At 35.2% G+C, this 24,458-nt stretch overlaps 1 protein-coding gene across 1 annotated transcript in view; it reads right to left on the reverse strand.

The window, feature by feature from the left end:
- The window catches only part of HFM1 (helicase for meiosis 1), a 94,527-nt gene that overhangs the window by 55,975 nt on the left and 14,094 nt on the right, over positions 1–24,458 (reverse strand). Inside the window, 21 exon segments of the mRNA XM_080407708.1 lie at positions 287–367; positions 908–955; positions 1,862–1,995; positions 2,810–2,904; positions 4,395–4,540; positions 6,624–6,725; positions 6,810–6,853; positions 7,704–7,792; positions 7,879–8,076; positions 8,520–8,681; positions 8,768–8,803; positions 8,805–8,897; positions 9,249–9,400; positions 11,644–11,776; positions 13,881–13,951; positions 15,698–15,745; positions 17,282–17,547; positions 18,465–18,786; positions 20,229–20,350; positions 20,741–20,839; positions 21,267–21,314. Coding sequence (XP_080263834.1) covers positions 287–367; positions 908–955; positions 1,862–1,995; positions 2,810–2,904; positions 4,395–4,540; positions 6,624–6,725; positions 6,810–6,853; positions 7,704–7,792; positions 7,879–8,076; positions 8,520–8,681; positions 8,768–8,803; positions 8,805–8,897; positions 9,249–9,400; positions 11,644–11,776; positions 13,881–13,951; positions 15,698–15,745; positions 17,282–17,547; positions 18,465–18,786; positions 20,229–20,350; positions 20,741–20,811 — 2,413 coding nt within the window. The 5' untranslated portion in view covers positions 20,812–20,839; positions 21,267–21,314.

Below are 24,458 nucleotides of genomic sequence, written 5' to 3' on the forward strand. Positions count from 1 at the left end.
TTGCCCTGTGTCACATCCAATGATCCTGTGGTAACATTCTGTAATTTTCTCCTAAACCACAACAACATTTCCAGCAACAAGAGAAGATCTATTCATGGATCAATATTAAACAAATGAACTTCCATGAATTCTTAAAGAAACTTGCTCATATATTCTAGTCAAACACTCTCTCAGATTCTACTCTCTACTATATGTGTGTACTCCTATTAATGTATACTCCTATGACCCTTTGTAGTTCACTACTACCTCAACGTCACTTCTGAAAATTAGTTCATTTAAGTGTTACCTGTTGGTTTGAAATTATTTGCTTCATCCATCCTGATCAAATCAAAAGATGACAAATCATTTAAGTTCTTCAAACACAGTTCTGTCAACAATTTGACAACATATGCATTTTTAGTACAAACAAAAAAACCTTATCAATGTACAAGTCAGAAACATCACCATCAGATTGCAATGAATGTATACCCAAGTAATTCCAGTGAACTGAAGCAAGAGTTTAAGAATGCGATCCTACTTCTATTAAAGTTGGAGGTTAACTTCTGCCTTGAAAAGTATAGGTTTTTGAAAGTATAGTAACAGAAATTAATGAAAGCAAACGAAATCAATCAAAGGAAAATTAGGAAGAATGACAAGCATCACAATTAAAGTGCTCTGCTCCCTATTTCTAAGTATGTATATGGCAATGAGGTAGATAAAGGCATTTAATTTTTTTCCTCTATACAAGGAAAAGTTTTCCACCAGTCAAAATGTATTGATAGTGTTTCAAAATTATTAATAATTAAATAAAATCAACAGCACAACATAGTAAATTACATTTGTTCTGTGAATGGATCTATTGAAATTAATGGGTGAACCTGCCCTAAACCATAACATTTTATTGAAAAAAAGCTTAAAAGCCACTTACCTTGTAATTTTGCTTCAATTCCAATTTTATCCAAACCAGATGAAAAACCTTCATGAAAAGATGAAAGGCTTTTTAACCTAATACAATGACATACTTCCTCCTCAATATCATTACCCATCAAAACTGATCTGCTGATTTTCTGGGACCCAGACAGATACCCCAAAGGGAAAAATTTGTAAGGATTTATTACATTGGGAACAAGTCAAAATCCTTACATAGTGTAAGTATCTATGTATCAGTGAGTGACTGTTAGAACTGATGTGCAAAGGTAAAAGCTGCAGATATTCCCCTATGTAAAATATCAGAGTCCTAAAAGTTGCACAAATATCAGTGAGCAACTTCACATGTAGAGTTTTCCTATTTTAGAATATAGGAAGCCACGTAAAATGTAACATCCATTCAAGTACTAGATGTACTATGTTCCAGTCCCATCTACAAATCCTTAAAAAAAAAGTCTCCAGCAAGCGCCCAATGACTTCATAATCGGGTGCAGAGCAAGTAGCCAGGAACCAAGTTATGGTCAGGGTTGGGGACTGAAAGGCTGTTCTGGGTAAGACAAACTGAAGACACCAGCATTAAGATTATTGAATATTTGTTTTAGAAAAACTATGAAATATTAGACTTTTTTTTTTTCTTAGCAGCAGATTACGTATTCATGCTGAAAAGTACAGTATGGCTTGATACTGCATTAATACATGGTCCAGTGTACTAAGATCAAAAGAAATAAATCATTATGAAGCTGTAAATGGCTTCTTCATAGTTTTTAAATATTATACTATGCTGAAACTCCTATTATATTAAAGCAACTGAAACTGTTGCTCCTAAAAATGTCACACGTCTTGTTTTCAACTCCTTACAAAACAATAGACCATAAGAAAATGAAAGAAATAATATGGATCTAACACAACCCAGTATTGTAATTTAGATCAATTAAAAAGAAAAAAAACAACAAACCATAATAAGCTGGATTTTTTAAGGATCTAATGTACAAGAATGTTGATCGTATCCACTTCAAAGCTACAGTGACATCTGTGACAGTATGTAGCACTATTTCTGCATTTAAGTGCTCAACAAGATGCTTGTGCAAACTAAGAAAAAAAAAAAAAAAGGTAAATATATTTACCTATCAGTAGGACAAGAAGTGCTAAAACTACTGTTTGGGAAAAAACCAAACCAAAACAAACCCCTCCCCCTTCACCCAAAATCACAACAATTTTTATTTTTTAATGATTTTTTTACTGTCAACTTTAATCAGTGAAATCATTAGAAAACAGTAAAGAATATGTAAATAATCAACAATGTAATTTGTTTATTATGGCTTAAGGTGCAGCAAGCAAAACCAAAAAAACCTGTCTACTGCGAAGTTTCACAATTATTTCAAAAACAAAGCTACCTACATTTAGAAGTTACAGCACAATGTTGATATCTTAAATATATTTGAAAAATTAAACCTTAACAAAATTGCATGAGCAAAATTTTCTGGTTAACCATTTAATGTCCTAACTTTCCTACATATTTCTCTCGATATTCTGTTCACATGAAGTGAATTCTGTATTCTGGTATTTTCAGGATTCTATCATCTGAAAATTCAGAGATACAATCTGGGTTCAATTCTTGATTTTTGTCTTCACAATATGTACTATTTCAGTTTCTTCAGTTCTCTAGCAGGAATCTACAACTTTTTTTTTGTTTCTTTTTTGTTTGTTCTGTTTAAGATGTTCTAAAGATGTTTTTAGCGGATAAACCAGTGGTTGTTAACTTCTGAAGAGCTTGATTTGATTTTCTTTAAATTTCTTTTAAACAGACCAAAAAAAACCCCAAAATCACCTGAAAAAACCACATTCTGTAGAAACTATGAAACAGTGCTAACATCTATATAGTGTTACAAAAATGTTTTGTTACCTGCTCTCTATTATATCAGCACCATTTAACATCTGTATATACTTCTCCCTTGTACTCCAACGAGTCATAATAACTGCTGTAGCTGTAGTGTCAAACTGAAAATTAAAACCACAAACAAAAATTGCTCTCTAGCTCTTACCAAAAAAATTGCAGTTGAATATGCATCACTTATCTGTTGGAACCATTAAAACTGTTTTCTTAAAATCCTTGTTGAAATGGCTGTTGAATGCCAAGGCCTCTCTAACTTAATTGCAAGTTCTAATTCATTTGGGCAGCAAGCAGGATCCGTGATTCCCGCCACTGCTGGCAGACAGGACAGTGCACCAGCCTATATGTGCTAATAATGCACATAGAGACATATTGAGAAATAACACAAATCTGAATTGTTATTGACCTCTTTACAAGATCCACAGCTAAGGAAAGGATTCCTAAGCACAACTACAGAAAATAATTTACTGACATGAATTCTCTTTACTAATCCCCAAACATTAGAAAGTCTTGAAAGAACAGTCAAGCCTTTTATAATAAATTTTTATAATCTTCATCATCTACTCTCAAGTCACCTCACTTTGATTTTTTTTTTTTGTAATGGAAAAAATACTGTTAGACTGATTTATTGGTTTTCGTACAAGAAGTTTCCTGACTTTTGCATTTTTTAAGATCAGATTAGTGTATGTAATACTGAAAGGCAGATCTTGGTAATTGCAGTTCTTGACTCAGTAAGTTAAAGTGGCTTAGGATTCTGAGTCACAACTTTTAAAATCTTTCTGAATTACAGTTTCTAGCAAAAAAACCCCAAATCAGTTAAGGAAGTTACAAATATTGAATTTCTGCACTACTTTAGATCTTAGGTCAAGATAAAATACTGTCATATACGCAAGACACCACAGTGGCTAATGTAAGCAGCCTCTGGAGACAGATGTTAAGTAAGCTATCTCCCATATTAGGCTTTATCTGCATATCTAAAAATTAGAAGACTTTAAAGTGTTAAGATTTAACATAAATTATTTGGATACTTTAAAGAGGTATCATTAAAATAGCCATTTTTAAATCCCCCTCTTCCTTTTTACAACCAAATAAATGTCTAAAGCCTTGTTAATACATAGCATTCTTGGCATCAGCAACCTCATGTGGAAGCACAATGAATTATAGTTTTTTGGAGATAGTATTTCTGACCCTCCCCTCTACTCCACTTCTAACTTAGAAGTTATTTGTTCTGATGTTATGAGGACAAAAGCACATAACTCTCTATACTATTCAATATTCCAGAATTTTTATCATGCAGTTTATAAGTTGTGTGCCAACTTCCTACTTTTTCTCTAATCCACATTCATTATGTATGCCAAATGTAAACTTTAGATCTTTTTCCACAGCAAAGCAAAGAAGTACTTTTTAATGGACAATACAAAAGCAAACATTTCTTTGTCAATCAAGAGGTTACCCAGAAGTCATTTAACTACTAATTACAACCCTTTAAAAAAATCAAATACCGCAGTAAAATTGTTGGTGGTGTAGTTTCTTTGCCAATAATAGTTTCTACTGATCTGCCTATAGATAGTGTCAATATAATATAGCATTAACTTACTTGAGGCCTTCCTGCTCTTCCAATCATTTGCAGAATATCAGTTTCACTGTACTCTTGGAACACTCCTCCAACATAATGCATTGTGGATTTTATAACCACCAGATGTGCAGGTAGATTGACTCCCATAGCTAAGGTGCTAGTAGTAACTACATCAGATTAAAGTATATCGATTGCAAGATGAACACCATCAAAATGTCTGGCAGACACTAAATAAGTAGCAAATAAGTGACTAACTCTTGATTCCCAAAAGCTCTTATTTTCTAGTGAAGTCAGTGGGTGTTCTGCACCACAAAGAATTAGATGTAGATTACAGACATACATTTGCATTATAATTCCTGTGTATCTGATTGATCACCAGTATTCCTTTATTATCAAGTGTTATTTAACAAATTACATGGCAGATATTTTTATTTAAACATTCCTTAACATTTGGATATTAACCAGAATCCAATCCATCTTCAATTTAACAGACACACTCTGAGAAACATTATTCATGTTTCTTCATGGATAGATATTTGAATATAGCCATGACTTCATCTTGCTTTGTAGTGATCAATACCTTTAAGATAGATTTATTTATTTTTTAAGTCATCCATTGTTTATATCCATGGTACCAAACTAGAATCACCACCAATACTGTCACAATACCTTACCAATGCATACTCTCACATGGAAAACACCAGTCAAATTTGTGGCAAATTATCTCACACTCATGTTTTCTAATTTACTTTCTCTAAGGAATATATGGGGTGGCAGGAATTGAACATGGAAAGCCAGCTATAAAAGCCAACTATTCCACTAGGAAAACAAAGTATTAATGATTTTCCAGTTCTTTTTTGAAATGAAAGGGTAACTGAAATAAGTAACCATAGGTACATCAGGAAAGAAGAATCCAACCTAAACTAAAGACATAACCACACCATTTTCTGAGAATATTATTGTTTTTCATATTGTGATGGTATGCAAAACGGGAAATTTGTCAAAGCAAAATGATCTAACCATAAAAATGTTGTGAAGAAAGGCTACTTACGAGCACAATCAGAGCTTCAGTCCATATGTGTGTGTGTATATATATATACACACATATGTATACACATACACACACAGTGGGTATACATACACTGTATTTCAAGACCAAAGAATTTTCCCCCTTTGCAGTATCTGTAAAAGGTGTGTTAAAACCCTACCCCCATCATACTCACAGACCTAGAAAGTGGAATATGCCCCATAGTCTTTTATTTTCCCCCTCAGTTGTAGAATTCTAGCGTGTAATTCTAGTATCTCAGATGATTCTGAAATATTCATACAAACTATAAATTTCAAAGGACTTAAGTACCAATAAGCAACTTTGTATTCTTTCAGTGGTAGTTCATATGTATGTTCACATTGTGTTCAGCTGTGGCACAGGGTCTCAAAGTTATTTTTGCAAAGAACCACAGTCTCCCGAGATTTCAGAAAAGGCACTGCAGTTGGCAAAGCTGTTCACAGTGCAACATGCAGCCAAAGTACAGTAGATTGCAGGGATGCACAGACTTTTTAATACCACGGACCCTGCGAGTCTAGCAAGGTTACCAGAACACAGTAAGGGTATCTACCTTAAGTTTTCACAGTGAGCCACAACCACTATACAGGAAAGACAAAAAAATCCATTAATCTTTCAGTGCTGTACACGAATCACACAAACAATTCCCCCCATAGGGTCTGAATCTTTTTACAGAAAAAGAAAGCCTGGATGAGATGAGCCCATTATGTCTCAGACACCTTCTCATTTCAGGTAACAAAAAATGAAATACTTCTTAGGAACCTCCCCATCAGTCAAAACACCTTGCATGGGAGTTTGCATGCACCTAAGAAGCACTGCTGCAAATCACACAAACAAAGAAAACATCATGTGAACTCTGAGGAAAGACACACTAGAAGAGTTCCACCTCAACAGGATGGCTCAGAGGTATGAAAAGGAAATGGATGTGGCCAGACCTGTACAGACATATGAGGGATTATGACCTCCACGTATGCTGAAAAGAAGTTCTATGTTCTTTAGTAATAGTGCGTAAGTACACTCACAGGGTAAAAGTGCATGTGAAACACAAACACATCTTCATCTGGATTTCACAAAGTAATTCCAAAGGTTAAACAAACTATAGAATCATAGAATATTACCACTTTGAAACTGCAGTCTTTTCAGCACATGTCAACAACATTCTAACTTTCAAAGTTGAATTTACTTACAAAGTACTGGTAAGTCTCCTACAGTAAAAGCTCCTTCAACTATTTTTCTGTCAGATATCTCCATACCCGCATGATGATAAGCCACACCATACATTAAAAGATCTGATAACGAAATAATTATATTCATCACTTGACTAGGTTTACTCAAGCATGTATTCACTCACAGAGCAGAGATGTTATATTTACCTCTCAGTCTGGAATCTTTCAATGCATTTGCAGACTTCTGTAATCTGTGCAACACAAAAAACCCCCAAAACTTCAAAATCACAAAACAGATTCACTAATGTAAGTGGAATATAAAAAAATGCAAGTATGTTTTTAAAATGCAAAAACAAAGCTTCATGGGAAACTAGATACACAATTACCTCAGGAAAGATTGTAAGATGCATGCCTTGACACGTACATTTTTTACACACTTTCCCATCGTTCTACTGTATTTGTGATTTTTAAGGATGTTCTTAGTTTTCAACTATGTGTTAGACTATCAAAAGGACATAGTTGTAAAATAATTTAAAAAATATATATTCTTTGGATATTTTCAACCATCACCTTTCCCATCTTCACAAAGGGAACAAACTGACTCTTTGGGGTAGCTGTTGCAGCCTTTCCAGCCCAGTCATCTTTCCTTGTCAGGACCTAAAATCTAGACAGGTTGTTCACATAAGGCAAAGACTGTGTTTGAGGTCCAAAATCAGGAAATAGCTTCTGCAGCTGCCATGACTGGGCAACCCTGAAGTAAATTATAATTAACATGGGTTAGGGCTGTATTTATTAAAGGTATCTGATAATGCAAAGACTTCTAATGGCTTAACTTAAAACACTAGTAAGACCACATCCAATTCAACTACTCATATGCTTAATCTTTACACTATAAGGCCTTATAGGACCATAGGAATTAACATTTGTATGTTTAGAAAGCAGCTTTTAGAAACAACTTACGCTTGTGAAAAGTACCCTAAAAATCTGAGAAGTAAATAAAGCTTCTCAAAAGCAGAACCAGTTTACCAAAAAGAATGTTAACTATGATGATGACTTTGTTGCAGACACTCCTCTGCTAGAACAACTTGGATGTAAAAATACCTTTGTTTCTGTTCTATACTCAGTAGAAATTTAGCATCTTTTGCAAGAACAGAAGCGGCCTGCTGTACTCCTTTTCTTGTGGCACAAAACTGTAAGAAAAGATTTTATTTTTTTTAATCAACACTCTTAAGAAAGAAAGAACTTCAAATGTGATTAAAAAAAGCTGTGGTACCACAAGTGCTGGTTTTTGTTCCGAGTAGGCTTGTATAATACTAGCTATCTTGTAGTTAAGAGTTAAGTCAAATTTGAATTCTGTCTGATTGTCACTGCAAGGAAAGCCAAGAACAATTTTGCGTAGCTTCACTGGTCGTTGATCCTCATCTATTTTCAGACATACAGCAGGCATCTTGGTATCTGAAAGCCATTCTGCAATCTTTAAAAAAGAAGAAATGGAATAGAAATGACAATTTTCTGCTTTTAATCATGCTCTGTTCTAACTGCATCACAAAATAATAAGTTAGCTTTTGTCACATGTAAACTATTAACATATTTGACATTGCTTTTATCATTAAAATCACAGGTGAAGTTCTGCTTTCTACAGGACCAATATCATTCAGACTGAAATCTCAAGTCTGTTGTGATTTGTACTTTGAGACAAATACCACAGACAGAAGTCTAAAATTGAATCATGTCCACACTTGGTTGATAGCTCCATATGGTTGTAGGTCCTTTGTTATATGAACATCAACCTCACAGCCGTCTCCAGCTGACAGCTTAAAAATGCCAACTTTGTTATCAACCTAAATTTGTAACTCCAGGTAAATTGTATAAAATACAACTACATTGATTAAAATACAGTTAAAATGTAACTCTTACATCTTCAGCGTTTGGGATTGTTGCAGAAACTGCTACAAATCTCAAGGGCGGAATAGTGTCATGTTTCTCTATAAGATGACAAAGAGAAGACTGAAGAGTCTTCATCCGACTGACTACAACTTCTAACGTTGCACCACGACTTTCATCCTTTATAACGTGCACCTATTAGGAATTTTAAAAGATTTGCTAAATATTTCTCCAGTTACAATCTATACATGTGTTAAATAAATGTTGTATTTTTTAAGTTTTCTTTTATCTTCAAGAAAAAAACCAGTACGTATAAAATATTAATTTTCTTACCTCATCAATGAGAAACAGTCGTACAAGCTGGACTATAGAGTTGTCTCTCCATCTTCTAGTCATGCTATCCCATTTTTCCTGGGAGAAAAACCACCACAATAAAACAACAGAAAGCGAAAGATATTTTAAAGGCCAACATATGCCAGAAGTACGGAACAAGCAGACATGCCTAAACTTTAATAAAACTTTAAGCAAAATAAGTTAAATTAATTCAAGCCAATGCCATGTATGTTTCATCTGGCACATTGTTATATTACTAACTGTTCTTTATGTGGCCTAATAGTATGCATAGCAGTGTGCAGGCAAGCATAGTGATCATAAAATTACTACTTATTAGCAAAAAAAGGGGAAGTCCTAGTAGCATACAATTAGCAGACTGCTAATGTCTGCTTATTCTAGGTTTCTGTAAGAATTGTGATTGAAACCTACAGGTGTAGTGATAATAATGTGAGCGTGATGTATTTCAAATAAATCATCCATCACTGTATCTCCTGTTATTTCCTTGCAGCTGAGTCCTATAGGTCCAAATTTTTCTTTCCAATCATCAAAACGCTGACTGCATAGAGCTTTTATTGGAGCCACTAAAAATACAAAAAACAGAGTTATATCAGGTAAACCAAATCTTCAACTGTTTTGCTAAAGATGCTAACTGCATACATTTTTAAGATGTCTTCCTGGATTTAATTTCCCTAATTTTCAGCTTTGCTCCCCAAAGCATAAAATTTGTAACAGATATTATCATCCTTATTATCCTATTCCACGTGCACAGATCCATGTTGAGCTCTGGGTCCCTGTTCTTCCCTATCAGCAATCAGAAGCAGAACCCTTTAATTGGGGTTATTTATGCCCTCTCTTAATCCTGATTTTTTCCTCAATCCCACATGGAAACAATCATTCAGCTATCAAAGGTTTTCTCACGGACAGAATAAACAACAGGAAATACATCTTTTCTAATGGAATATCATACCTTTTTCCAGTTCAGAATTATTTGAGCACTCTGTATTCAGAGAAAAAAGGGTTATAAATGAAAAACCATCCACATGCAGGAAACGGAATGCCAGAAGAAATAAAAATCTATCTAAACCAAATGTACAGTTAAGTGTAGTCAGGGTCATAACAAGAAGCTAACAGCAGGTAGCAGCTAATGCAGCAGGTAGCATTTCTGATGCTGGTCCTCATAAACAGACTCCTAAAACAATCTGTTTCTTATTTTTTTTCCTCCCTGAGGATATATACTATACTTTTGCAGATGGAGGTTGATTCCTAGAAATCAGAAGTAATTCTTTACAAAGACTGATAGTAGCAACACATGTAAGTCTATATTGGATAGGTAATCTATAAGGAGAATGCAGTGATTTAAGTGAAAGAAGTGATCTACACATGATCCAAAAGCAGTACTAATAAAATAGATCTTGACAGTGATTACATTCTAGACTAGTTAGAGCCACTGGAATACAAACCATTTCTGCATATCAGCTGACAAGTGATCTGTAAGATGAAGAGTTTTAAAGAACCAGTTTCTACTTCTGGAAGAGGTATAAAAATCTCATAAGCGTATCAGTGGCCTATAAAGCAGGGGAAATCACTGCTCCAGAAAACTGATTAAGCTACCAGCAAGTAACTCACAAAATTGCAAAAGTAATTATCTTTTGCTATGCAAGAATGCAAGAAGCTAGTGGTTGCTCCCAGAAATTGTCACCAATCCTTAGCTTCTGTTAAAGCTATGGGAAACAACTCTGATTTACACTACTACTGCAAACTAATTCACATACATTGGACCACTGATAAATCAGATACCAGATCACACTCCAACAGTACATAATCTGACTGACACCTCTGTTCTGACATGCAGAAAACTGACACGTCGCCTCCATCGCTGTTGAACCTGGTAAAGTCAGCAGATCTAATTCCACCAGCAGGTAACTGCTTCCTGACTGAACGTTTCAACCAGCCAATTTGTATCAATTCTACCAATGCAAACAAAAACATTACAGTACACTGAAATGCTCCACCTCAATCCACTGACATAGAAATTATAATACATGCCTGTTCATAAAAATCTGTTTACAATATACAGTAAACACTAAATCAACACTAGCTTTATTGTAAGAATTTGAACACTTTGGAATTAAAAAATAGAAAAAATAATTAGGCTGAAACTTTTGTATATGTAAAGATCAATCATTAATATTAAGACTGACAAATAAATCACAGCATGAATTAATAAAAACTGGGAAAAAATTTAATCTGATTTACATGATATGAACTCATTTCTCCAAGAAGGAAAGAAAAAGTGTAATTGTTGTGACTATCTTCAAGTATTTTCATTAGTACCTATACAGATCAATTAAACTTACAAAGATCACAGTTCTGTTGCCTCTGAACTAGTAGACAGAATGTAACAGCATAAAACTACCAGGTTAGTGGAAAATTTGATCCTCGTGTCAGAGCAACAGATAGGCATGCAAAAGATACTGCATGATTTCTGGCGCTGCCACTAAGAATTTGTTTTAGTTTCCTTTGCTTTCTTCTTCCTTTCCATGCCTTCTTAGAGGACAAGCTCTTGACAAGATTTTTTAAATTTTTACTTGTATAGGTAATGCTGAACACTCCATTACACAGTGCTGTTAAATACCAAACATAGTTACAATGGTATCACGAATAAACAAACCCTAAAAGAAACAACTTCTAAAAGAATGAGGTAGGTCACAATTTCTTAACATATTTAATTTCAATATTATTAAAGCACTCATTCCAGATCTCCATATTTACAGAATATTTTCTACTGCTGTCACCAAAATGTTTGAAGTTGCATAATACTTACTGTAAACAACTTTAATGTTAAACCAAGGCAGTGGGGCTCCCATGAGTAATCTGGTAATAGCTAGCTCAAACATTACAGTTTTTCCAGAGCCAGTCGGAGCACAAATCACAAAATTCCTATCTGTATAAAGAAGCTAGGAAAGAATTGCAAAGTAGTAAATATAACACTGCTATCCATTGTACCTATTCATATATTCCAAAAGTGTTATCTAGAGGAAAACAACACAAGGAAATTACTATTACATTGATATAAGTAATTATCTAAAAATTTTTGTATTGCATGTGAACTTTTAAGTTACATCAAGAGAAAGAATATCCTCTGCTACACATCTGCCACAGAAATGTAAATGAGAGAATGTACATCTAAAGTTATTACGTAATGAAGTCTACCATTCTGCAAGCAAAAGAATCAGTTATCCAGCCTTAGATGACAATAATACAGAATCACTGCCAATGTCCAACTGCAACTGAACATAGGCTCATGAGAAAAAGGTATTTTGTGCTCATATTCAAAGTGCAATTGGTTTTCCTTCTGTAATTCAATCAGCATTTAAAATTCCACCATTGTTGAATATATCTAAGTTTAATAGAATATTTTCAATAATGACAAAAGTAGGTTTTGTATGACCATGCTTCCTTCCTTCCTTCCCCCACCATCTCAGAAGTGAGGTATGTCCATGTCAGGTTCCCTCATTTCCCTCTGACCAGGTTGACTCTGCCCTCCTTCTTCTCCGTAGTGCTACCAACTCTCCCTCCACGCAGCATGCTCTGTGCAGCCTCACCTCCTTCCTTCCCTCCCAACTCCTCATGGATTCTACTATTCTCATTCTTTTTTTCTTTCCTTCTAGCTCTTAATGCTTTAAAACTATTCTATAACTGCTAGGAGCTCACAAGGATGAACAGGAATTATCTAGTACTTGATTTATAACTAACTATAGCAATGACTGACACTGACAGTACTGCTGAACAGTTGCAGAAATTACCCATGTTCTTCACCTACCATTCTGAGTTTTCCAGTGCTCACAAAACATCAGTGAAAGATGAATGTTGCATGGAATACAAAATTTTCCCTGATTTTTGTTAAATAATCCTTTGCAACATTCACTGTGATTCAACCAGGGAAGTTCCACAAAGTCAAATGCTTACAACTCATTTCTTAGAATCAAGAGACTTACTACCAAGTTTAATTTTGCAAGCTTAACCAATAAAAAAAAAATGCACAAGACCATTATCTTTTTAATATGCTGATTTCTCTTAATATTCAACATGTCATGTCTTATACATGAGTGATAAGCAAACCTTGTCCTTCCTGGTACCTTACAAACACATAAGGTTTGTAAGGTACCAGGAATTAAGGAATGTGAATACAGGAATAATTCAAAAAATATATTTTTTTAAACTATTGCCTTCAGAACCCTGTTTTTGCAACTTTCATGCAAGTAAATCTTGCTTACAGCTGTGGTTTTCCATTAGTCTAGGAGCAAAGAGTCACATAAGATTATTTTACAGGCCAATATGATGTAATCATCAGAAAATAAACACCAGATACACCAAATCTATGCATAAAACTAAAAAAGGGAAAAAAGCAAACATACAGCTCCCCATATAATTTAAATATTAGATTATTCTGCTCATATAAACACCATTCTTAAAATCTCTTTATAAAACATTATTCAGGAGATAAGAAATTCAAACAAAAACATTTGCAACATCAGAAGTAGCTTAAAAAACATGCTTAGAAATGTTTGTGAATGACACTGGGATTTCCCCTAGAGCTCAATAAAAATTTCAAATGCTGTGTTGGAAGTCTGATGGAACCTGTATCTCCTCTCTGCACAGAACCTGTAATACAATCTTCCTAAACTGGTTGCTTTCAAAGTAAGTTTCAGTTTTTAAAGAAAGAGATAGCTGATAAAAAGGGCATAGGCAAGTATACCTTCTCCAAAAGGACAATATTCTCTAAAGTTCTGTTTTTCTTAAAAAAATATTACTAATCTGTACACATAAATACACATGCAATTCATATCTTCACACAAAAGTACTAAACCCAAGAAAAACATTTTTACAAGTTCTTCAGGTCTCTCCTCCTTAAGTTAAGTTCAACCCTGCTCAACTATTCCAGGAAGAGGTTCTAGATATACTAGTTTTCTAACCCCTTTTTAGTTCTGAATCTCAAGGTACCATTTAAATTTGTCTACGAAGTATTACTTGCAGCTGCAGCTAATGTTTCATACTTACATCATCCAAAGCTTTAGACTGTGCATAGTTAAAATATGGGAACTCCTTAAAGATACTTCTAAATTGGGTTGCTTGATAGCATTAAGGAAAGTAAAACAATTGAGTGAAAATTATAAAATTTATTTTAGAAATTTAAGTGCATCTCTTTCTTGTAATTTAAATGCAAACTTAAAACATATGCAACAATCTTTTACTGATACAGGCTTGTAAAAAAATATCAAAAAGTAACCTATTCAATGATTTAGTAGCTTTATTTAGATTCTTGGTGTGACATATATTCCACTTCACAAAAACCCCCCACTACCTATTTAAGAGGTCTTAGGATTACACCAATAATCAAGAATCTCATCCCTGGCACAGGCTTCATGGAATGGCATACAATTATGAAATGCGAAACTGCAAGGGACAAAAGCTTTATTCTATACTGTAAAGCAGATACAAGAGCAAGCAGAGCACTGCTGTTAGCATATCTAAAGTGTCAATGGTCACATTATATTTGTATTATAACACAACCTAAATAGCATAATATTGTATGGCCAGTCATAACAACAGCAAAGAAATTCACCTAAAATCTATTAGTGCTGACAGTGGTTTTAAAAATATTTTCAATTGCTAATATTGTGTATTCTTCAGGCAACAATATTCTTATCTAAAATACAGGTAAGAGGAAAAGAGAATATTGTTACATTACAAATCCAAATGAGTGAGTTGAAACTTGTCTGGACTTGCACTGAAGCCACACAAGCAGACTAACTGTAACCACCTGATCAGGCTGAGGCGGCACACATGGTCAGGCATAACAGTAACAAGTACAGTGAACTGCTGAGGCCTCAGACTGATGTTACATTAACAGACTAAATAAAGAGAAAAAGAAAAAGGAGTAAAACAAGAAAGAGAAGTAGTTACTTATAAACACTAAAATATGAGTAAAGATAAGCAAGTAATATTAGACTAAAGAAAATATGGATTGTTAAAAAAAAGACTTATCTAGAATTCCCTCTCCAAATAAATAATCTATTTTCAAAATGCAGAAGACCATCTGTAATTGGCAAATTCAGAACAACTGAGTTATTACTCATTTTGGAAAGTATTACACGTCTTAAAGCTATTCACATTAATTTAAGTTGCCTAAATTTAGGCATTTCCTCTTCCTGATATTTTACCTACCATTTGAGAGGTTACTAGAAACAAAATATTGAAAAGACAGTGTACAAAAAGCAAAAAAAAAAAATTAATATTGACAGAAATAGATGTTATGTTAATTTTGTTATGGATTCAAGGCAGAGCCAAGAAGAAGGAAAATTATTGTAAAATCTGCTTAAAGAATGGAAATACACTGTATACACTAAATATAGACCTATAAGGAATATGTGAAGTTTATTTTCTCCCGAGAAAATGGGACAAAAAGTAATACTCAGTTTTCCTAATAAGACTAAATAATAATTCACTTTTCCTTCATTTAAGGTGCATAAGAATATGTGTGTGTTTGCACATAAAATCTTGCCTGAATTATCTATTACGCAACCTAAAAACTTTACATTTTAAAAATAGTTTTGAGGATCAATTTGAATGTTTGAAATAAGAATACATTTGCTTAGCAATGAATGATCTATTAGTTGTCCCATTTTCATTTTAGCTTTGGACGTCCAAAGGGTAAACACCTATTTGTCATTTGATTCCCAGCATTACGTTATAAATCAAAACTACTACAGCAAAATGCATGAGTACCTATGGCTACAAATTAAGTGTTGTAATTTTGTAAATGTGAAAGTATTGTAATAAAATCAGTAAATCAGATACAGCAAATACAAGGATACGTATTTCTGTAACACTCCTCAAAATTTCCAGTTTTCTTCCTGTAGTTCCTAAAGAAATAAAAGTAGTAAATTTATAAAACCACGTATGTTTTCAACCAATCACCATTAAAAATATGTTCCTGACCCTAAGCTATGTGTTCTGTGGGGAAGCTGCAAGGCTATAGCAAAGTCCAGGTGATACAGAAGGAGCTGACAGGCTAGGACAGGGAGGTCACAAGGTTATAATTTGAAAGGACCATCTTGGTGGCCCTTTGCTGAACTCACTCCAGTTTAAATATGTCTTGCTTTGAGCCTCTGGTACAGTACCACTCGATGTAGTATCTAGAAGTGGTCTCCAAAGTGCCAAGAAGGGGATAATCAGTTCCCTCAGCTTCCTGGCTGTCAACAAAGCCCAGGATGGTGTCAGCCTTCATTGCTGCTGGGACACACTGCTTGCTCACGTTCAGAGAGCTGTTCACCAGACCCCAGGCACTTTTCTGCAGAGCTGCCCCCAGTCAGTCCAGCCCAGGGGAACCCCAGGGGTTCCTCCTTCCCTGGGGCAGGACCTTTCATTAATTCCTGCTGAATTTCATGTGAACTCTGGCAGCCCCCTCCTCCAGGATCCCCGTGCAGTACTCCATTTGTGGCAGGCATGTGGGCAGAGTGTGACCCATTAACAACCACCACTCTCTGAGCCTAACCATCCGATCATTTTTCTACCCATGCAGTTGTCCATCCATTCCTAATGTCCTACACTGGATAAAAGAGTGTTATGGAAGACACTGTTTCTCAACCATTCTATGATTCCATGAAAAGCCTTGCTGAAGGCAGAGTAAGTGACATCCACTGCTCTTCCCTCATCCACAAATGTAGTCACTGTTGCTCAGAAGCCAATCATACAGGAATCATGTTTTCATTCCTGACCAGCCTTCAAATCCCATCCTAAGCCACAGCTCTGCCTTACAATTTTCTGCTAGAACTATTTTTCTGTTCCATGTTTCTGTGCCAGTTAGCCAGGTACACAAGGCACATTCCACAGATGCAACGAGTCCCTGTCCCATTAAGCTTAAATCTAGAAATAAACCACGTGTCCAAAAACTATTAAAAACAAAAAATAATTTCTAAAACAAGTATTTTATCATTCATCAAAATTCTCACCACTTTCCTCCATTTTTCAGCATTTTCCTATTTAAAATCTATTTCTACAGATAGAAGTATGAGCCACATCACAAATCACAAATCATATTTTCAATTTCTGGTTTCAAATGAAGACAAGACTACTTACCACATGAAGAGACAAGGCTGCTCTTTCTCAAATTGTTTAGGGGACTGATTTGAAGTGACATTTTAAAAAAGGTTTACAAGACTTTGCACTTTTGAAAATGTGACTCTTCTTCATAAACTGTTTACCCAGCTCATACTAAACAACAGTGCAATTAAGTTTCACAGAATGGCGATATCTTCTATCAGGTTTAGCAAATTATCTCACCTTGAGGTGGTGGGAAAATGTTCCTCACTCTACCTCAGATCATGGATATAAATTTTTATTATATACAAAAGACAGACAGTGGGCTATTTTTCTTGAAATAGAGTAATAATAATTACCTGTCATATCCAGAATCTCTGAAGCATTAGAAAATGATTTCATTTTAATTCCATTTTGAGATGCAATGTCCCCATCATTTAGCCTATGCAGAGTAAAATCGGAATCCTTAGTTATTGGAGCATGATGATTATTTCTCCATAACCCTTGTTGCCTCGCTTTTTCCATGCCTTCACTTGTATGTAAGTAAGTATCAATTTCTTTCACATCAATAGAACGATCTTTAAATTCTGTATTTTTGTACATACAACCAGTCATTTTAAATAAGCTGCAAAAGATCCAGGACTTCCATTAATTTGTTGCAGTGTTACACAGTTTCTCTAATATTTGAAAAATAGGTATGCTTATATCATAAGCACAACTAGTAAGATACAATCATAAGAAAAGTTTGTATCTAATGTCATTTGAGCTGACACTCTTCTAGGTGAAGAACTCCTTTCAAGATACATTTTAACTTCACTTTCATTCCAGGAAGAACCTGAAAGAATAAACTGCCTGTCTAGGCGGGCTCTGAATCCCAACAGCAGATTTAACTGTCAATCTCTGCATAACTAAAATCAGTAGAGAAACAGAGGTTCTGAAGAATGAGAAGAGTTGGGCATAGAAGAGGAGTTGATCTTTAAAACTCTCATCCCAGGCAGCGCTGAAATCAAGCTGTGAACTGCTCAAGGTATTCCTGGCTGGCTGACCTCTGCTCTGAAGAGCAAATGATCTTAGCCTTCTTGCTTGTTACCATGTGGTTTAAGAACTCAAAACAGTATTTTGAAAAACCTTTGCTACCTAACAATTTCTTCAAAATTAAAGCAACAAAACTCATCCTTACTTCTCTCATAAAAGAGGCTGAACTTAGGACACATTTAATTACAGCACTAAAATATTGCCAAAAAGAAACATCTTTTTTGCTTACATTGAAAAGACTTAGCATCTGAAGCCCTGTTAAAGTACCTTCAACTGAAGGATCCAAAACTGCCTTTAACAAATGTATCTAATGTATAGCTAAAATAATAATACGATTCTGATAATAGCAATAATATATAATGTTGTACATATAATAATTGTATAATAATTATACGTAATGATAATTTATAATAATATATAAATAATAATAATGATAATAATATATAAATAATAATAATGATAGTAATATAATTCTTGATAAATTATCACATTTGACTAGACATGTACCTTTTTCTTAATGTGGAATGCACACTCTCATCATCACTGTTTTCTGGAAAATTACTTAATATTTTGTTTTGTGAAAAATTTGCACCAGGATGCTGAGAAACCCTTGTTCTTGTTTTAGATTTATCTTCATCAGGAGAGAGAAACAATGAAACCATGTTCAGACTTTCATGCTGAAAACTAATTTTCTCTCTTTCTCCTAAACTTAATTGGAGCACTTCTTTTTCAGAGGCTATGCCAAAATGAGCAGGTGCTGGTGATTTCTCATTTACTTCCTCACTGTTACTCTTACATTGTTGTATAAACTTCTGGTGCTTTCTCCCTCCTAGAAAAACATCAGTTTATTATAATTTATACTAATATTCATATTCCTATTATTAGTAGTTTTATTAAAGATCTTCCACACTGAATAAGCCCAATTCACATATATTATATGAGCTGATATCTCCATCTTATTGCAAGAACTTTAGTGTATGACTCATGCTGATGAATGCAATGCATCTGTTGTCAATTTAAAGTTTGAAAAAATGGGTCACCTTCTATGCTTCCTACACAAAGTAATGGAGCAAAACTATTCCTCAGAACTACAAACTAGTTTGTAAGACAGAAACTCTTCACCCTGTCCCAAAATAAAGACTGTGGTTTAAAAAAATTATACAGTGAGCAAGCTTAAAGTTCCTACTACAAACAACTGTGAGATAAACCCTGTGATATTAACAGTCAAAATCTGTAATGATGTCAGTGACAGGCTGGTTTCATATTCATCTTGCTTAATTATCACATTTTGCAGGGTTAGTTCACAGTAGGATGGGTGTCCTGATCTGGCTGACCATACAAGCATTGCTGTCAGCAAAAGGAAGGCAAGACCAGAAATAAGGAATTGAATGCAATAAGATTACAGAACAGTTCTATTCTGCAGCCTATTAATTTCAGTCTTATCCATTTAGAAACTTAAAATCACAATGGCCTGTTTGTGACATAACCCCAACAGTCCTAATTCTACAAACACCAGAAAGCTTATTTGAATGGGTAGTTCTTAATGGAATTGCTCTTGCACAAAGTAGAAAAAACCCCTTTTGTCTTAACAATACAATTCCTAAAAAATAAAGAAGTCATAAATCAGCATAGCAGCTAAGAAATGCAGACACCTAGTTGGCAGAGATAAAGCAACTGAACTCTTTATAATAAATTTCCTTAAGGTCATCCTGAATGTCTAGGTGGAAGGAATGCTCCATTTAGCAGCAATCAATGGCCAGACTCAAATTTGGCCTCTTGAATAGCATTTTGAAAAAAGCCCCAAAAGGGAAGAAGAAAGTTACGTTCACATAAACTCTCTGGTCCTTGGGTGAGAGACAGGTCATCACATCCATGTCTTGCATTATGCTCGTACAGCTGCTTCCCACTGTGTTATGATTCTTCATGGAACAATGTGGAGTAGCTGAAATTTTGATCATACTTCTTACCTTGCCCTCTGTGTAGCCTGTATATGCCTAAAGAGGACTGCTAATACTCCAAACATATGTAAGACCATCACTCTCAACTAATATACATGCTTTGTCTATATTTGCATAGCTAGAATATTTCATATTTCACAGCATTCAAAGAGAGAGAAGGAATCATCCGTCATGCTAATTATTTGTTAAACCATTCAAAATGAATGTCAAATATTATGGTTCAGTGGGACTTGGCAGTGTTAGGTTTACAGTTGGACTTGATGACCTTAAAGGTTTTTTCCAACTGAAATGATTCTATTCTGTAATATTTTACCTGTATGAGTGTTGGCTGTATTTCTTTCCAGTTCCCTCTGTAAGTCCTCTGCAGCTGGAATTTCAGCAATAGCTGGAGCAGGTGCAATAGACCAAATCTTAGGCTCTTCATTTTCTAGATACCTATTTTAAACACAAAAATGTAAGGTAGAAGTCTTCTTTAAGCACCCTCCACAACATCCAGCTCAAAATCAGTAATCATAAATAACCTACTGTTTCTCTTGCTAAAAGGTATTCTTATTTTTTTAATTTGTGTGATCACAGAAAATTTAAGGGGCAAAACTTCTGCTAACATGTATTTCTAATAGCCCTAAGATACACCTGCATCATTCAAACTCCATTGTGCTTGCAAACACATTTCAAAGTATGGGTTAGAAACCTGGAAATTTCTAGCCCCACATTTCTATTGGTGGACAAAAAAGGGAGTTAAAAAAAAAATTCTGCTGTAAAATGATTCAGAGTGTGGAAAAACTTAAAAAACAATTATATATATATTTAACAATAAAGATTTACCTTTGTCTTGTATCTGGTCTTTCATAAAATAAATTATCCAATGAAAAGACCATGTCTGCAGAGTTGAACATTTTTAGATCAGATGTGAAGTATCTTAACCTGCAAAAGGCAGCAGAAGGAACTGTGAAACTGAAATTACTGGAATTGAACCTGTATAAGCAATAAAGGACTTATTAGTTATAAGTGACAATACTTAATTTCTAGATTTTTTTCCTTTTGCAGCTCTTAACTGCATCCTTAATTCTTCTTCAAACAGAGAATACTTTTCCTGATAAAATATGGTTCCTGTTACTTATGATCAAAAAAATCCTATAGGACAGCACTTTAAACAACCTTTACGTTACCGTATCATATCAAGAGGGAAAAAATGGGTAAGAATGAAGATCCAGATAAAGCTGGATATTCAATTTCTAAGAATAATGTTAAGATTCTTTTATACAACTGCAGTCTATGTATCTAGAAAGATTACTTTCATTTACAAGCAAATCAGATTTATTTTTTTTTAACCTACATACAAATAGCTTACCTGGATTGGGTAACTGGAATATGGACCCAACTCTTTAACAGGTTTGTTCTGAAACATCAGGACCAGAGACAGTATCTAAATTATTCATCATATACACCACTTTTAAAAATACTCCTGTTAATTTAAATGTTTTCCATTTAGCACCAACTCTAGGCATTAGACATGTTTTCTTTATGTGTTGTGTTGGTAAGTTTCATAGCTATTAATTTTGCTTAAAGACAACTTTAAAAAGCAAAGATCTCACTAAAAGAATACCACAGAAAGGATTTTATGAGTCAAAAATCTTAGATACACTGAAACAAATGGCAAAATACCAAATCAACTTCAACAGAGTTTATAAAACTCAATAAAGGTCAAATGTGGTGATAAAATAACAAAACAAAGCTAACTTATTTCCTAGAGATAAACCAAAGGTGACACTTCTTTTGTTCTCTAGCATCTCATTAGTAACATTAAAAATAAATAAATATATGGTTTAGAGTGCTTTGCAAATAGGAGTCAGGTTTACTTATTTACTGTATAGTCAGCTGTGAATCAAAAATGTTAAAAATATTTTTCTTCCACAGAAGCTACAAAACTTCAAATATTCCAAATAAATGTTTCAAATTTAAAACAGAAAACATTTCACAATACTGGCAGAATATAGAGCATGTAATCAAAACTGTCTGTGAACAGTGAAAAGACAGGTTTTAGAACTTCAAACAAGAAATCCATCAATGCCCCTTTTACACCACTTTTCAGAGTAGGTCTACAACACCACTTCTTCCAATTTCTGCCACTCCCCCACCACCAGGTTCTGCCACTTTTCCCTTCACACTAATAAATCTAGAATTTAGAAATCACACTATATATAACATATATATATAAAAATATAACAAAGCTGGTTAATTTTGCCATCATGCTTTCACGTGCTTTTAATGTCAGTAATGCAAAGCAGGAGTTCTCAGCTTTGGGTATCAGTGTGGCAGCAGAAAGCATCTGTCAGGAGTACTATCAAGTTGTTGCTATTCAAGTAGTAATTATCTATGTTAAGTGCTTATCCAGCTGAATAACCACCTCTCCATCAGCTCCAAGGAGCTGCCAACACTGCACACCAGCATGAAATGGTTTCCATACTTCAGGTGGGGAACTGTCAATCTATGATTATGCAACTTCTATGTAAGTAAATATGGATTTACAATTCCCATCCCTGAGCAGTCTTTGTTATACACGGTTTAACCTCCCAGGCCCTTCAGGCCCCTGCTTTCTACATGCCACTTATTCTTTGACTGGCTCCATTAAGTCCAATTGCTTGATAAAGTAAATAACAATAGGAGATGACGTGGTTATTCTAAAAGACCGGAAAACCATGACACAACACTCCTTTATGTGGTCCTGCATTCATCCACCTGCTTGCTGGCCGTTGGGTGGGCTGTCCCCCTCAAAATCCCCAACCAAGAAATATTGAAAAGTCTCTCAGACTTTTAAAGGAAGAAAAAAATAATTGTAAAAATAGGACAAAACATGTCACCAAGATGAAAAGGAATCAAAGGGTCTTTTCCATACTCTCAATGCTGTTTGATAGCACAAGGGAAATGCATGTTAAAGATGGCAGAATGAGGGAGATGAGGAGGTGCTTGCTGGAGCAGTTCAGACCACTAATTCACACTTACAAAGACATGTTTATCACCTCCTGTAAGCAAAGATGTCTCATTTATCTGCTTTAAGAAACAGCTTACTACAGACTTATGACAGACTTACTACAAACGCTGCAGGCCACAAGGGGGTTTGCTTAGTTTTGAAGCCCCTTTGCTCTTCACTTCCCTCCTAAAACCAACCCCTTTCCTCAGACCTCAGCATTTTACTCAGTGCCCCCTCCAGGGACCTCAAAATGAAGGTTGCAACCTTCAGGGGTGTCGACCCAAACAGCAACTGCTGGCTCCCAGGTGTGACCCAGGTGCCTGAAGGGGGTGAGGGTGCACACACACACCCCTTACAGCACTCCTTTCCTACTCATGCGAGCCCCCAAGGCCCCGCTGGCAGCCGGGCTCTCTCACTCGTCCTCCTCCCACGACTGTGGAAGTAGAACCCGAAGCGTCGCTCCCACCTGCCCAAGAGCGCCTCCCGCCACCAGCGAGCAAAATGGCGGCAACGGCGGGGCCGAGGGGCGGCGCCACCAGCGCCCCTCAGCCGGCGGGAATGGAGGCCGGCGCTCGGGGACGGCTGCCGTGGCGCTGAGGTGCGGCCCGGCCTCACACCTGACAGAGCACCCACAGTCACGGGTCCTGGCTCCAGTGGGAATCCAAGGGGCAACCTTCTCTGTAAAAAAATGGAATGTGGAGGGGTTCCACTAGTGCCAGATCTAGAACTTGTCCAACATGGATTTGTTGGGAATTACTGTTCTCTGTTGAAAAGTCTTCACTCACATTTACCCCGCTATAAATCAGGAAAGGTGCCAGATTCCTGCACTCCATAACTCAGTTATCAAAAGGGTTCCTACAAGATGAAATAAATACACTGAAAATATCGATCCTTATAAATTTTCTAGTGGATTTCTGAAAATCATATTTTTTTTTTCTTCTTGCTGAACCACAGCAACAAAGCCATCTCGATTTATATGAACTGAAACAGTATCATGTAAAGGATTTGTAAAATGCAGTAGTAGGTTGCCATTTTTTTCCCCACAAAGACTGCAACTTATGATTCTGGACTTGCCATTAGAGCATAGCTTTTGAACTAGTAAATTGGAAATAAATCGCAGAACTGTCTCAGAAAAACTAAATTTTAAGCTGGTTCAAAGCTTCATGCCATTCAAGAAATACTATAGAGGCAGCTACTGTAAATATGTATTTCTTCATACATAAATAGATGAAAAGGAGACAGAAGATTTTCTCAAATGTTGATTGATTTTAACATAAATAATTTTTATTTAATCAACTTTTTTGTTTTTCTTTCTTGAAAATACTGATTAATTTTTAACTTTCCATTTCAAATTCTTAGACATTGTATGTTTCCATAATGTCAGTGTGTTCTCTCACACGATGCAAGCCTAGGTCAGTTAAAACCATAAAGTAAAGGTTATGCTTGTTTTTACACTTCTGTGTACGTAAGGTCTCTCCTTTATTATTCTTACCTTAAAAAGACTGGCATCAGAAATGTGTCAAATTACAAAATTCCAAAATTTACACCACATGTTTAGACGCTTTCATCCAC

This window comes from Falco punctatus (assembly GCF_963210335.1).
Source record: "Falco punctatus genome assembly, chromosome: 11".
NCBI lineage: Eukaryota > Metazoa > Chordata > Aves > Falconiformes > Falconidae > Falco > Falco punctatus.